Source organism: Larus michahellis, chromosome 3 (genome assembly GCF_964199755.1).
Source record: "Larus michahellis chromosome 3, bLarMic1.1, whole genome shotgun sequence".
In the NCBI taxonomy this organism is placed as follows: Eukaryota; Metazoa; Chordata; class Aves; order Charadriiformes; family Laridae; genus Larus; species Larus michahellis.
In genome coordinates, this window is record NC_133898.1 from 98,317,747 (window position 1) to 98,333,665 (window position 15,919).

General features: G+C 35.3%; 1 protein-coding gene across 50 annotated transcripts in view; it reads right to left on the reverse strand.

Annotated features, from left to right (window-relative positions):
- RIMS1 (regulating synaptic membrane exocytosis 1) overlaps window positions 1-15,919 on the reverse strand; it is a 342,439-nt gene that overhangs the window by 137,371 nt on the left and 189,149 nt on the right. For 47 of the 50 annotated variants that reach the window (XM_074581422.1, XM_074581406.1, XM_074581420.1 and 44 more), the window contains 7 exons: window positions 13,608-13,731; window positions 6,216-6,262; window positions 5,009-5,121; window positions 3,833-3,963; window positions 3,334-3,505; window positions 3,018-3,174; window positions 1,730-1,801 (listed from right to left, as the gene is read on the reverse strand). In XM_074581422.1, coding sequence (XP_074437523.1) covers window positions 1,730-1,801; window positions 3,018-3,174; window positions 3,334-3,505; window positions 3,833-3,963; window positions 5,009-5,121; window positions 6,216-6,262; window positions 13,608-13,731 — 816 coding nt within the window. The remainder of the gene's footprint in view (window positions 1-1,729; window positions 1,802-3,017; window positions 3,175-3,333; window positions 3,506-3,832; window positions 3,964-5,008; window positions 5,122-6,215; window positions 6,263-13,607; window positions 13,732-15,919) is intronic. The other 3 variants (XM_074581408.1, XM_074581382.1, XM_074581377.1) reach the window with 1 other exon arrangement.

The following is a 15,919-nucleotide window of genomic DNA, read 5'->3' on the forward strand; positions in this document are numbered from 1 at the left end:
GAACTGCAGCCTATGGGAAGGATTCACATTGGAGAAGTTCATGGAGGACTGTCTCCTGTGTGAGCGACCCAATGCTGGAGCAGGGAAAGAGTGTGAGGAGCCCTCCCCCTGAGGAGGAAGGAGCAGCAGAGACAGCGTGAGATGAACTGATGACAAGACCCATTCCTGTACCCCTGCGCCACTGTTGGGGAGGAGGTAGGGAAAATCGTGGGTAAAGTTGAGCCCAGGAAGAAGGGAGGGTTGGGAGGAAGGTGTTTTTAAGATTTAGTTTTATTTCTAATTACCCTACTCTGATTGGATTGGTAATAAATTAAACTAATTTTTCCCCAAGTCGAGTCTGGTTTGCCCATGATGATAACTGCTGAGTGATCTCCCTGTCTGTACCTCGACCCAGGAGCCTTTCGTTATACTTTTCCTCCCCTGTCCAGCTGAGGAGGGAAGTGATAAAGTGGCTTTGGTGGACTCCTGGCATTCAGCCAGGGTCAACCCATCACAGGTTTATTTCAAATAGTAAACAGATACCTTGAAGAACCAGCAACAGAAAAAAGCCCCAATTCTTAATACGGTATACTGAAACCTTAAATGTAAGTAAGTCCTATGCCAGTATCTACATTGCCAACTAAAAAAAATGAAATAATAAATAGTAAAAAATATTTAGAACCTATGATTTATTTTAATTTTAAATGTTCTCTCTCTCAGATGATGCAAAAATATCAAGATTAATCACTTCATTAAAGCAAATATCATTACTAGACACACCTGATCAAATTTCCCTCCTAGTAACTCAGGTGATAAATGTATTAAAGAAAGGAAAGGATCCAATCAACATCAAAGGAAGGAGAATTTGGCTCAGTAAACATCAAAATGAGATTGCATTAATAAAATACGTGATTTATTTGTATGGCTATATAATAAATAAATAAATTGCCTGATTATTTTAACCACAAATCAGGAAGGCAGAGAGCTTTCCCAATCCCACCATGATTTAATTCATTGATTTTCATCAGGAAGATCCACAGAAAAACTTATATATTACTGGCCATGAGATAGCGACTCTTCAGTTAGGTTGGGGCAATTGGGAAACATATTCATCTGACTTGTGTCAACAGTCAAATAGAAGTAGAAAAATGTGGTATCAGAAATGACCCTCAAGATTTTCAGTATGTAAGGAATGCTGAACTAAAAGTAAAACCACGATAGTCTGTACAAGTATATACTTATGAACATTCAGGTAATGATAGTTCATGAAGGCTTATGAAAACTATAAGAGATACAGCCATGCGACATGCATCTTAACCTACAGCCATGCATTCTCAATAAAGTCCATGGGAGACTGCATTATATCTAAGTTTCAAGCAAAACGCAAAATAAAAAAAATGCTTGCAATAAACACTGAAATCTTAATTACCATTTAAAAATGATTTTTTGAATTTAATTTATATTTTAAATAATGCTTGGAACATTATGCAGTAAACAATTAAACAATTTGAACCATCCAGTGGTTCACATATGAAGAACAATATGTAAAAGAAATTTCAATGAATGAACAGTAGAATTTTTTAATTCACCATGATTTAGGGCAGATACCATGGAATAATCAAGAAAACTGTTTTTTCACAATGCATTCTCCGAAACCAGTATCCTCAATATTTTGAAATGTTATAAAGAAAAAATAAATAAACAAGCAAAAAAGAAGAAGAAAGCAGGACCATGCTGTTCACCCACGCACCTGGAGGAACAACTCCAATACCATCATCAACATCATAATCTGAGATGTCACTATCACTGATTGGCCGAGATCCTGCACAACAGTAAGGTAAACAAATACCTGAACATCTGGTTGTGTTATAAAACGTAAAAGTATTTTCATTTAACTACTGAAATAAAAAAGATGATTTTAAGTCTAAACAATAGAGGAGGAGAACTGAACTGCGGTGACTGACAGTGACGTTCCACAAGGCAGCTGAGACAATTGAACGCCTTACAGCTGCTGCAGCCTCCTTTCCCCTTCTCCTTCCCTCAAGTCCTCAGTAATCCTCTATTGGGATAAGTTTATCTCACTAAACCAGCAAAAAGTTAACTCTAATAAAGAAAAAAGAATGCTTTTGTGCTATTCAGTGAGTAAACTGAATCGGCTTGCCGAACAGGAAAGGAGAGGTGGCAGCATATGGTGAGAGAGGGAAAGAGGAAAAAGCACTGCCAGCTTTTAGAAAAGTTCAAATATCTCACGAAAACTAACCTTTAATTTGCTCACTCTATACATATCTTTATGCAGTAATTACAGCAGTATCACATTTTTATTATTCATTCCTGAATGTGCACCAATTTCCTATGCATTGGCTGGAATGAATGATTTCCACGTTCAAGAAAAAACAGAAAAATAGCTTGGAAACGTGTTTTAAAATAATCTCCCACATCCTTATTTCTAAATAAATCTTAAAATAATTTAAATGAACAAAGATATTCAAGTATTTCAATACATTAACTACTTTAATATGCCTCATACAAACCTAAAATCAGACTCACCAAAACAATCATACCTCCCAAATACACACAAACAATTTCTCTTTGCTACAGAAGTACACTTCTCATCTGGTTGTACAATGGGCATATTGGAGGTTGAGATGAACTTTATGAGAAAAAGTGCTTTTAAGCCTCATAAATCTTTAAGGACTTTCTTTTATTAAATAGAAAAGCTTTTAATTATTAAAACAAAGTATCCAATAATGATGAACTTCATCTTTCTATTTAAAAGGAAATTTATGCAAACAGATGTTTGAACAATTTCCTTTTGCTAGTGAAAACCAAACCAATTCCAACAAATTTCACACGCTTAAAAGTTATGCGACAGAGGTGAAAGGCTGCTATTTCATAATTCGCATTTCTTTTCTGCCACACATTTTCATTACGTTTAAAGACTACGAAATAGTATTTTTATCTTGTATATGGAAGTTAAATACCATTACACCATATCCAGCATTTCTAATTTAAAAGAGATGAATGGAATTTGGACCTACTTTGTAATTTTTTGCTAGTGCTTTCTCCACCATGAACATGTCTTCTTGGCATGAAAGGTGATGGCTGAGGCAGAGGTAGTGAAGATTCATCATGTGTCTGTAACTTATACCAATGTGGTTCATCATCTAAAAGTGCTGTCTCCAGCTCTATAAGAATCTAGTAGAAAAATTACCAGGTTTTAATTTGACTTTCAACATACACACACACACACACACAAACACATATACAAAATATGCATATGTATATGTATTCGTATATGTATATGTACTCAAAACCAAACAATGAACTCAGGAGAAATGTGATTGTATGTATCACCTCTCCAAGAAATTCACTCTCTTCTTCTTGTACTCTTGGCTGATCCCATACGGTTATTTCAAGCATTCGTTCTCTAAAATCTCTACGATGTACATGTGAGTAGAGAAAAGTTTGGTTCCATTTTGGCTCTAGACTTTTCTTTACTGTTTTGGTCCTCCTTTTACTCTTATCACTGAAACATAAATATTTGTTGTAAATTGTTTGTAGAGAGAAATCACAAAATGCCATCTACTTATCAGCACTCACTGTTTTCATTCTTTCTGACCTGATAATGCCTAAAATAGAAAACTATTTGCTGTGCAGTGGATCACATTCATCCAAAAGTCCATAAAGTTAAGTTGATACTGACTTGCCTGATTCAAACACAATTTTTTTTATGTAATTAATCTAACTATAACAAATTATTCAAAGGAATTCTTTACTTCATAAGCATCCATTTACAAGCTGATTCAATACATGGTAAATTACAACATAGTTTTCTGAACTGTAAAACTACTACCTTCTGTCTGGAAGAAAATACATTTTTACATAGGGATTCCTGGGGCGTCCATCTACTCTTGGTGGCAAATCTGTTGCTTGCAGAACATTTACTATTAACTGATGTCCCACTTTGTCGTACCACAGTTTAACCTACAGGAATCAAGTTACCAGAAAACATGAGTGAAAACGGAGAAATAACAACATTTTCTGACTGCATCACATTAACCACATGTGAAAGTAACCACTGTTTTTTCCAAGAGACAATGAGATACATTTTTATTTCAGATCCCTTAGTATTTAATTAAGTTTGATGGAAAAGATGATGGTACGTACCAAAGACTTTTGTATTTACCACAGCTGAATAAAATGGTGGTGCCTGATTATACTTACATTGTTTATTGTACTCACTGCATAATCTTGTATCTGTGAGTGCATTTAAACCAGCGAATGTCTTAACTCTGCACCTTAAAAGCTATATTCAAATAGGAAGCCCAGACTGTAGCTAAACTCAAGGCATAGTTGAAATCTATTTACTCTGATTTGTCACCTTGCAAGTGTTCTTATGAAAAATCTAATATACAGATAAATCACTTATTAAAAGAATGATAACATCATGAAATTTTTAAGCCTGTTGTATACTTAGAAATTAATATGATGAATATAAAAAAATATAAGAATGTACAAAACCAAGTCTAAGTACTCACGGTACATTTAATAAGCACAGCTTTGACTAGTATTATAGACAGTTCCAAGATGTAGCATGTATCTAAATTAAAATGCATTACTGAACAGTTTAACTCTTAACAAATACACAGCTCTTTACACGCTCCCATAAAGAAGGTAAAGTGGCGTCATGCTTGTTATCTGCAGATTACTGGGCATGTGCAGAAGAGTCACCACTTTCAATGCAGAGGGTACAGGATTACAAGTTACAAGGCACTTTTATGGGCTCCTCTCAATGTAAATTCCTGCGCTCTCTGGTGGATTAAGACAACAATTCTTTAACTCTGCTGCGATTACAGTGATGGTTTGTGAGCATGTACTGGGGGTCTTAAAAAACATTTGAAAGATGTTAGTCTTTACCAACAGCAGACATTTCTCTTGACCTCCCAATAGACCTTGGGAATGTGGAGGGCTGAGGGCCAGCACTTCATAGATTTTCATTAACAACTCAGGAAAAACAAAATATGCTCACAGAAAGCTGCCCTGGTAGGACTTGTGGTGCATCCCGTAGGGCTCCAGGGCTGGTCGGAGATATAACAGAAATAGAAGGCCTTTCCATCTTCTGAGATTCAAAAGAACTTGAACCTAAAAATACAGGAGAAACACATAAACTTTCCATCCAAAATTCAGAAGTGAATTTGGATAACTTATAGAATCATAGAATTTTGGTTGGAAGAGACCTTTAATATCATCAACATCAACCTAACACTGCCAAAACCACCGCTAAACCATGTCCCTCAGCACTACATCTACCTGTCTTTTAAATATCTCCAGGGATGGCGACTCAACCACTTCCCTGGGCAGCCTGGGCCAATGCTTGACAACTCTTTCATTGAAAAAATTTTTCTTCATGTCCAATCTAAACCTCCCCTGGTGCAACTTGAGGTCATTTCCTCTTGTCCTATCACTTGTTACTAGGGAGACCAACCGACCCCCACCTGGCTACACCCTCCTTTCAGGCAGCTGTAGAGAGCGATAAGGTCACCCCTCAGCCCCCTTTTCTCCAGGCTGAACAACCCCAGCTCCCTCAGCCGCTCCTCATAAGGCTTGTGCTCTAGACCCTCACCAGCTTCATTGCCCTTCTCTGAACACACTCCAGCACTTCAATGCCTTTCTTGTAGTGAGGGGCCCAAAATTAGAGACAGTACTTGAGGTGGGGCCTCACCAGTGCCGAGTACAGTGGGACAATCACTGCCCCAGTCCTGCTGGCCACACAGTTCCTGATACAGGCCAGGATGCTGTTGGCCTTCATTTGAAGCATGATACACAAAAAGTTCACCTAACCAACATTTTCTTCTTAAGAAAAAGAGAAACAAGAACTCTGGACTTAACGATGGACGGTGCAGGAAGTAAAAACCTGACACCGTTTGTTCCTTTGGCAATCCCTTATACCTGTTTTCCCTCTTATGTTTTGGACCACAGAGTGCACACCAATATGGTACTAAAAACACAAGATATAGAAGAGAACAATAAAATCCTGCTAACATTTGAAACTTGTATAGCTTTTAATCAAATTTATATTGTTTAGAATCTAACACACAAGACCAGTGAACTTTGTCATACAAAAACCTTGGAGCCAATGCAGTCTCCCAGTGCTCATCTTTCAGAAAATCCAGAACTGAAATGATTGTGCTGGGCACAAGACCATGCTTAGTGAAAGAAACGCGGTGTGTACTCACTAGACTCTAACGGGGGGTGAGAAGTCTCGGGAATCCGTGGAATATCACTAAAATATGAATATACATACAGTAATTAAAAACAATAGAGGTGACAATCTCCTGTAACAAACACATTTCTGGGACACGTTTTTAGAAATATGGATCTGTTTCTGTTCTAATAGGTTACAAGGAAAGAAAGGGGAAATATTTAAAGACATATTTTCGACTAGCATTCATGAAAATCTTACTAATGCAAACTACTTCTTTCAAATTTAGGAACTAGCAGACATAACAATATGAGCACTACAATGTTAATATTGAGGATGGATTCCGCAATATTTTTACAACCAGAACAATAAAGTTAGAGAGCTTTTAGGAAGAGAAAGGTGACAAATGTATGAATGAATGTATGAACTATATGAACTATTTTTTGCAGGGAAAAAAAAAAAGACAGATTAACTCACTAGTAATTTTTATACAAACGTCTCAAGGAGTTCACGGAATGAAATTGATGAAAATGTCTTATAAAAATAAAAAGAAAAAGCAAACTGCATTAGCGATGTTAAACAAACAAAAGAATAATCCATTTTTTCAAAGGCTAAAAAAGAAAAATCAAACCATATTACAATTGGGTATGGACATTTTTCGACATACAAATACCCAGCACATATACAGGCATAAGCAAAATCAAACTGGTGAAGTCCACACATATCTATCACAATTTTGCCATCAACAAATTTAGTCTTTCATCAAAATCTGGATGATGCTAGCTCCTGACTCTCTGCTGTTCTCAGCAATCATTGAAAATACTTTGTGAGAGCAAGAAACAACTGTTATTGTACAAAAGTTAGCAAAGCAGCAGAGCAGGACAATGAAAAAAAAAGATCTCAGTAAATTACGTGAAAATATTTTCAACCACACAAACTAATCCAAAATTGGAACCACAATAACATTTCTATAGAACATTTACAAGTTTTTAAGTCTAAAGCTCAGCATTTTAAAGGTATTCAGGCGTTTCTCTGTTCAGTGAAACACTATCTTAGTGACTTGGGTGTCAGAAAAATTAAATCTCCTAGGCATATAAAAGTCACTTAGAAAAAAGAAACAGACAGTTCAGTCAGAAAAGGGATGTAAGTGTGCCCAATCAATTAGTCTTAAATTTGCCTTTCATGTCCTGCAATTTAAACTTCTGGTGCACGTGTTTTAAAAAAGCCTATTTCCGCTCGCAGTTAATGTCACACATCATCAGCTTACATCTCATATCACTCCACAAGAACGTGCTTTTCTTCCTTCGGCTCTGTAATTCAAGAGTAATGTGGTTTCCACAAACTCATGGAAATATAATTGCATTACTTATTCTTGACATGGCATAGTACTACTTCACAAACATATCAGCAGATTAACGATGTGTTGCACAGCAGGACTGCTGTGCAGACTTCTTCCTTTTAAACATTTTTTCCCTTCACTTTCCAGGGCAATTCTCCAAAACATGTACTTAGCATATTCAAACTGCTTTTTCTGTTCAATACAACGTTAAGTTTGCAATGTTTTCTTGCGCTAGAATATGAACGCTCTCATCCGCACTACAGCATTTTTTGTAATAATATCCCATTTAGGATATCTAAATGAGGGCTCACATGCGCAAGGAATGTTTCAACATGGAATATGTAACCTACTGTGTCAAGTTTCATAATTCCTGAGTGGGTGAAAAAATGGTCAAGTTGATAGTATTTTCTGCACTTAGAGCTGGGGATACAAAAGTCCTAGCCAGGTAAATGACAAAAATAATCAGATTTTTCTTAAGACTTTACTTGTCAGAGAGGAAAGAACTGAAAACATAATTTCTTAATGTATTTTTCTAAAGCCCTTGTAATTCTTACTAAAAACTGACAGGAAAAGTGGAAGCTAGTACATAAATTTCAACTCCTGACAAAATGCATGGTTTGCAAGAGAAATGTTATTTGGCAGTTTTCCCACCCACCCCATTCATCCCCACCGTATTAGAGCCCATTCACCCTCAGGAAATTTAAAACTTTCTAGTACAATGCAAAGCCTAAATACATATATACATACACACACATATATAAAGTGTATGTATGTATGTGTGTGTGTGTATATATATACATCTATAATTATTGCTAGGAAATCTCCTCTTCCCTAATATATAATCTTTTTAAAGTACAGCTCCACACAGAACTGCAAGACACAAAAAGCAAAGAAACCAATAAACTAAGTGTGCGATACAGTACTGATCACCAAATTTGTGGCAGACTACCCTAAGAAACTCTGTAACAGTTCTGCTTTCTGCTATTGATTTCAAAATGGACAGAAAATAATTCAAAGCTATTCTTTTGTCCATATTTAAGTGTCTTACATATTAAATAATCTACTTCACATAATTATTTCTTAACTATTATATGCCCACAAGAAAATAACTGGTATTACATATCTAGTTACTTCATCAAATATGAGTGCTATCTTTTTTACAACATTGGCATTTTACTTAAAGAATTAAAATTCTAAAAAGAAATCATAATCTAAAGCTTGTCAGCTAAGAAAATGAGTCTCATCTAGCCTGTTCTTACAGATTGCAGGAAATATTCTAACAGTATGATTTACAAAAAAAGCTCTTCGGTTACTAGTCAAAGCAAATGGTAAAAACAAAGTATGAAGTAGCACAACCACTTATTGAAAATAAGAAAAAAATTTTGCTCTGCTTTCAGAACAATGTAAACATCAGAAAAGTAATATCAGATGCATTCCCCGTAAAGAGATGCTGACACCAAATTTTGTCTTTCTCCCTCTACCCTGAAAGGCAAAGGTTTTGGGTGATCTTATATGATGTTACATATTATTTCTGATCCTTCCATACCTCCGTGAATACATACACTAAACCAAACTACCTTAGGTTAAGAATACTCTGTTCAGATACATGGTTTGTGAGGATCACTATTTTGCAAAACACAGGAACAGCTATAATTTCTCTGAGGGCTATAGTCAAGAGCTCGACCACTGAAGACAAAGAAATTTCAAGTGTGGTTGTGACCCACACTTCTTTAGGTTGCTCTGGGGACCGAAGCATCATCCTCTACACTCTACAATTTCCAGAATTTCTGTGTACCTGTCCCCAGTTCTCATACTCCTATTTCCAAAACTGTTGCTTCCCATCAGAACCTATAGATCAATCTGCAGTTTGCACTAATTACATTACTTGAACAACTCTCTGGAATTCAGTACTGCCTGGTTTACAGTGGAGGTTCAACCTCCTTGCAAGGATCTAGAGCATAGCAGCAGTCCCTGCACAGAAGAGCTGAATCACGCTAGAGAAACAACAATTTTGGCAATATTATCTGAGGATATCCAGGCAAAGATAGTCAGCATCTGACGAAGAAAACAGAGACAAATGAAAAAATATTTTTTTTACCTGCACTATCCCATAGAGCTCACCCGAGACGGTGAGTTGGTTACTGTGCCAGGTTTCTTCTCCAAAAAGCACACTGTCACAGGATTTTCTGTGCTGTCCTATGTTAAACGCCTCTCACGTTGTATGCATATTCATAGGTAATTCTTCCCCTCATATTTAGATAGCCAGCCCATTAATTCTACTTTTTATAGGTTTCTTATCTACCTTCTGTTGCAATCATTAGCATTAGCGTCAATTAGTTTCTATGGAGTTTTTACAGTACTATTGTGGTTATACTGTTTATTGTTGTTATGCCTTCATCTGCTAATAGTGTTACATGTTTCACATTTTTCTCTAATAAACATCCTACAATTATCCATTACTCAAAATTACATTTTCTGGTAGATACAGAAATCCAAATTTACAAGACTGAACAAATTGTTTAGACATCAATTTTATAACTGGCAGTCATCTAGTTTATGGGCTTACGGTCCTCCCATTATTCACTTAAGCCAAACTGTGTCATATTTGGGCTTTTTAGACCTAATATGCTAGGACTTTTTAAATAGAGACCATTAAAAGTGCTGGTACATTATTTGCATTATTAATACTTAGAGATGAAAACACTTAAATTATGCAAACAAACTACCATTTTTCAGGTCTTTCGGGAACCTATTCCCTCACAGGAATTTGAGGTGTAATGGATTACCACTTAATGCTGTACCAAGCAGCTTCGATTTTGCTGAGTCAGCACCTAAAGTAGACACAAAACTTTGATACACTAGATTTGTTGGATTAAATAAAATTCCCTGTCATGTATTTGAAACAATCACATAGTTTAGATAGCAAGACAAGGAGAAGCTAAGGGTGGGGGGGAGGTACTCTGTTAATGCAAGAAAACCATTTCATGTTATGTAACACAATTTGCATAAATTATACTTGGGAAAGGGAAAGGGAAAAAGAGAGAGAAAGAAAAAAAGAAACAGAAAGGGAAAGGGAAACGGAAGAGGAAGAGGAAGAGGAAGAGGAAGAGGAAGAGGAAGAGGAAGAGGAAAAAGAGAAAGAGAAAGAGAAAGAGAAAGAGAAAGAGAAAGAGAAAGAGAAAGAGAAAGAGAAAGAGAAAGAGAAAGAGAAAGAGAAAGAGAAAGAGAGAGAGAAAGAGAGAGAGAAAGAGAGAGAGAAAGAGAGAGAGAGAGAGAAAGAGAGAGAGAAAGAGAGAGAGAAAGAGAGAGAGAAAGAGAGAGAGAAAGAGAGAGAGAAAGAGAGAGAAAGAGAAAGAGAGAGAGAAAGAGAGAGAAAGAGAAAGAGAGAGAGAGAGAGAAAGAGAGAGAGAAAGAGAGAGAGAAAGAGAGAGAGAAAGAGAGAGAGAAAGAGAGAGAAAGAAAAAGAAAAAGAAAAAGAAAAAGAAAAAGAAAAAGAAAAAGAAAAAGAAAAAGAAAAAGAAAAAGAAAAAGAAAAAGAAAAAGAAAAAGAAAAAGAAAAAGAAAAAGAAAAAGAAAAAGAAAAAGAAAAAGAAAAAGAAAAAGAAAAAGAAAAAGAAAAAGAAAAAGAAAAAGAAAAAGAAAAAGAAAAAGAAAAAGAAAAAGAAAAAGAAAAAGAAAAACTTCCTGTGCACTATGTTCTTTGTTGTAAACAAATACCAGTATTTCCTTTGTTGCACAATGTGATATTTTTTGTTCTTTTAAGATGACAGACAGGTAATTCCTCATCTGACACAAAACAACCGGACTTTGACTCATTACTGCTGAAGAAAGGAATTATCTTTCGATTTCAAAGTTACATGCTCTAGTTGCTTTGGGATATTCATTTGCTCTTCTCAAAAAAAAAAAAAAAAGCCAATCCAAAAATCCTCAAACTACAACAAAAAAAATGAATCAAGACACAACTCTACAAGAATAGTGTTGTTATAGTATGTGAAAGCCTCCATACTGAGAATCCATGTATCTCAAAATAAAAGCACAATCTGATGTGCACAATCTACTTATGCCTATGTCTGGAAAAAATATGCATGGGTCATTCAAAGCAAAACTTTACATTTTATTGGTACTATTTCTGGTGCATTTTTGTAGTGCAAAATTCACTGCTCAGATTCAGAAACGTTCTATGCCTCTCTCTATGCCTCTCTCTATGCCTCTATCAACAGTTGTGATATTTTCGCTCAATTTTTCTTCAAGAATATGTCACTGGAATGTGGTCACTTTGTACTTCATTTTTTGAAGCTATTAGATTTATCAAATTAATAAACTAAAATAATTCCGTTGGTTGAATAATTAACTTATCTTAAAAGTTTAAGTATACAGGACATTTGCAAATATACTGATAGTAATAAATGTATCTGAAGCTCATTATTCAAAATACTAATCTAGCACTTTCCTTTTACATCAGTTGTACGAATCAATTTTCAGGTTTTCTTCAACTGAGACATGGAGCTCAAGTCAGATCCACTAGCAACATATTTATTTTCTTCTGATTTAAATATAACAACTGGACTTCCAAAAATCTCCTTACATTTTTTATTTTTGATTATAAACACGTAGGACTGAATTTGCAATTTCAGCCAGGAACGTCTCCTAATTTACCCAACCAAAGAATGTAAAACAAGGTTCCTGCTCCCCCCTAGTCTCCATCTGGATGACAATATTGGCCTTTAACAACCACTATTATTGCACCAAGCTTTCGTTTCCCGTTAGAAGGCCAAACTCATAACTGGAATTAGCAACAGATGTTAATTTTATTTAAGTACTCTTCATAGTGATTGCCATTAAGAACTCATTTGCAAATATAGCTACACTTGTACAGTACAGACAAAACCAAACATCAAAAATTGACGTGAAGTAAATGTAAAAGAAGAATGTTTTAGTCAGAAAGAAAATTAATAGTGGGTTTTGTTTCTAAAACTGAAAACTTATCATACTTGAGACAGATAAATATTGTAATTAGAATGAAATCTAGCAAATTCAAAATGAAATAATCATGCATTCATAAGGAGGAAACAGTTTACCATCTACCTACAGGATAGCGGTATTCAGAGACTTATAGTAAGTGCACATGAACTCTGGGAACGTGACAAACTACAGAGAAATTTAAATCCTTTCAATTGGTTTTTTTAAACTAGACAAGAGTCACTTTTAATTGTTAATCATGTGACTGTTCTGCAATATAAATGTGAATTTACAATATATGATTCATATTGAATCCTGTAAGACTTAGCTCAAAGCGGTCCCAATAGAGTCATGTTCGGGGAAGGAGTGGAGAATGTCGCTAAAACAATTGTGACAAATGCAGGGCCAACCCCACTGATCTCATCAATTCAAATAGATTTTGTGATCTTTCTAAGGCGTATTTGGGAAATGAAGAATATAGGAATTGTTACCACAAAACCCCAAACCTGGATTTATAACAAATAAAAATTAAGATTATAAACATAACACATTATTGCTACTTTTTGATGAAAAAAATTGCCTTCACAAATATGAAGGTATTTTTGTTTCCACTTTTGATTTTGATGACAGTATCCTTTAAAGCCAAATACAGTCTTTTCAATTAAGAGTTTTGGTTTTCCTTTTTTTAGCTCTTTAAAGAAGGCCTGTTTAAAATCCTATTAGCATTAACTTATTAAAATCCTGCAGTGCTCAGTGTTTGCTGATCCTTCCTTCTACTCTTGAACATTCATATGAGTTATTCTGATTTCATGAAGCTACAGGCCTGAAAACCAGATTTTTCTCATGCACAGGTCCACTTGGTCCACCAGTTTTCCTTTGCCACTCAGCAAAAACCTTTTTAGTACTTTGACCATACAGAAAACAACATTTATAGTTGTATATATCATTCCAAAGATCCAAGATTATAAATGGCAGTGAAGAAAATGGAATATACAGAATGTCAATAATAGAAAGTGAACCATATTCCATTATTAAGAGCTACAAAATAATGAACTCATAAACAGTCCCTTTAAAAGTCCCATTAGTAGAAGCAATAACTGTGCTTAAGAAGCAAGTCTTTAGCCTTACCCAATAGGCCTTGAAACAATAATTTCAACTTGAGGTTCTGATTTTGATTCTAAAATAATGTTGTAAACTTCTTCATTTGTAGCTCCAGGCAAGGGTTTACCATTCCATTCTAGAACTTCATCCCCTTGAATTTAAAGAGAAGTTTATCTCATTTACATGTTCTTTTACAAAGAAGTCCAAATCATTTATGAAATCTATATAACCAAGTAACATTGCCCAAAATGAATTAAAAAGCTGTGCTGAAACCCAAAAAAGGTTTTTGAGACACTAAGAAGGCTCCTTTCTCAGAACACAGTTACAATTTGTACACACAGAACATATTAAAGAAACCACTTGTGCAAACATATTAATCATTCCCAAAATAATACAGCACTTCTTATTCTGCTATGAAATGAAAGAGTCTTTTAAAAAGAACTTTTATTATCTAGCGGTAATAAACTTTGAAAATAGGTTAGTCTTCAAAAATGAAAAATATAAATACCTATTGTTAAGCTTTTAAAAATCGTTACACTTTATTACAATTTATGTACTGCGCATTTCGATTTCTCTACAAAAAGGATAGTCTTCACTGTCTGTGTCAAATGAACCAAAAATAAAAGCAAGGAGTGAGTCACTGTCTCCTGAGGATGTTAGGGGGGACAGAAAGGAAAACATGATGTGAAAGTTATTTAGGTAATTTTCTGTTTTCAGATTGTCATTTCTGGAATTTAAATGGTTGTACATTACTCTGTATTTTGGCCTTATTATAAAAAGGTGAAAATCTTGATGTACGGTTGCTAAAGAAAGATCAGTATATACAATTAAACCACAGGAACAATAGGGTAAGTCTACCCTCTCATACCCCATCATATGCAGCAGTCAAAACTTCATAACCACTATCTGATGCCACAAATAACACTCCTTATTGACAATGATTCTATGTTTATCAAATTCAGTCAGAATAATCCTTCAGCTGCTGACTTCGCTCCTTTCTGAGAAGTTTTAGCCAAACAATTGAACTCGCACTTGTTAATAAGCCAAGGGAAACTATCCTAACTGCAGTTCTAACTACCAAACCCCATGGCTTCATTCTCTCTTTATGTTCAGAGGTTGTCAGTCAGTCCTTTTTCCCAAACAGTCTGTATTTTGGTATTTTAAGAGAGGACTCCACAGAGTATTCCACTGGCTTTCAAAGCATTTTGGCATTCTTTAAAACGTAAGGGCTTGCTAACGACAGACTTAAATGCTTGCTGACATAAGTTTAATTTCCTACCATGTTCTTTAGCTGAAATGGTTTAAAATATTTCATATATTTATTACATAATCTTATGTCAGATGGGGAACAGGAATTAGGTATTGTCTTGAAACTTCATTTAAAATTTACACAACTCGGTGAAAACATAGCTTCTTCTGTAATTCTGACTCTGTTTTAAAGCTAACCACTGTTATAAATTAATATGTTGGTTTTACCTAAAATAAAATCTGATTTCTTTACAGATAATTAGCTTAATTTACAAAAGCATCCCAGGCATTAAAAGGAAGAAGATGTGGTCAGCTTTGCAACAGCTATAATTTAATAGCAAAAACTGACAGGGACATATGATAAATTTGTAACACTAAAAATCACAATTTAAACCTAAATTTCAAAGCAATGATCCATCACATTTTGAAGATGACAAAATAGGTGCAACATTGTTGAGAATCCTGAAGACAAACACGTAAGGTGTCTGTATTGCTATTTTAGAGGACTTAAGCAGCTTTTTGAGAGTCACCAGGAGATCAAACAATTAAAAAGAAAATAATTGCCAAGATGATTAAACATAAGATCATCATAGTCAGAAGGCTAAATTAAGAGAAGCAGCTCCAATTATTCTTACTGCAAACTAGATCCAAATGGGGATTTCAGTGAAATGGCACTTCTGCTAGTTCTAACCAGATCACCACTGTCCATCTTTAGCTCACCATGTCCAGTTCTTGATCTTTCTGACCAGCCAATCTCTTTTTCATTGTCTCTTTCATCTAAGATTCTGTCTATAAGGCTTACGTTCTGATTTCTGCTCTCAGTAACAGGCATGGAAACTGGAAAACACCATCTCAAAACTTGGACATATGCAAAACCCAACTGGACACAGTCCTGTGCCACCTGCTCTAGCTGACCCTACTCAAGCAGTGGGGTTGGACTAGAGATCTCAAGAGGTCCCTACCTACCTCAACCATTCTATGTTCCTGTGATACACTGCTACAAATTCAGATGAGATGAACTCTCTGGTCTTAAGTCCCGCTGTAGTAGCCGAGAGTTGCAAGTCAGTCAGTCAAGAAGCTGTTAGACACTT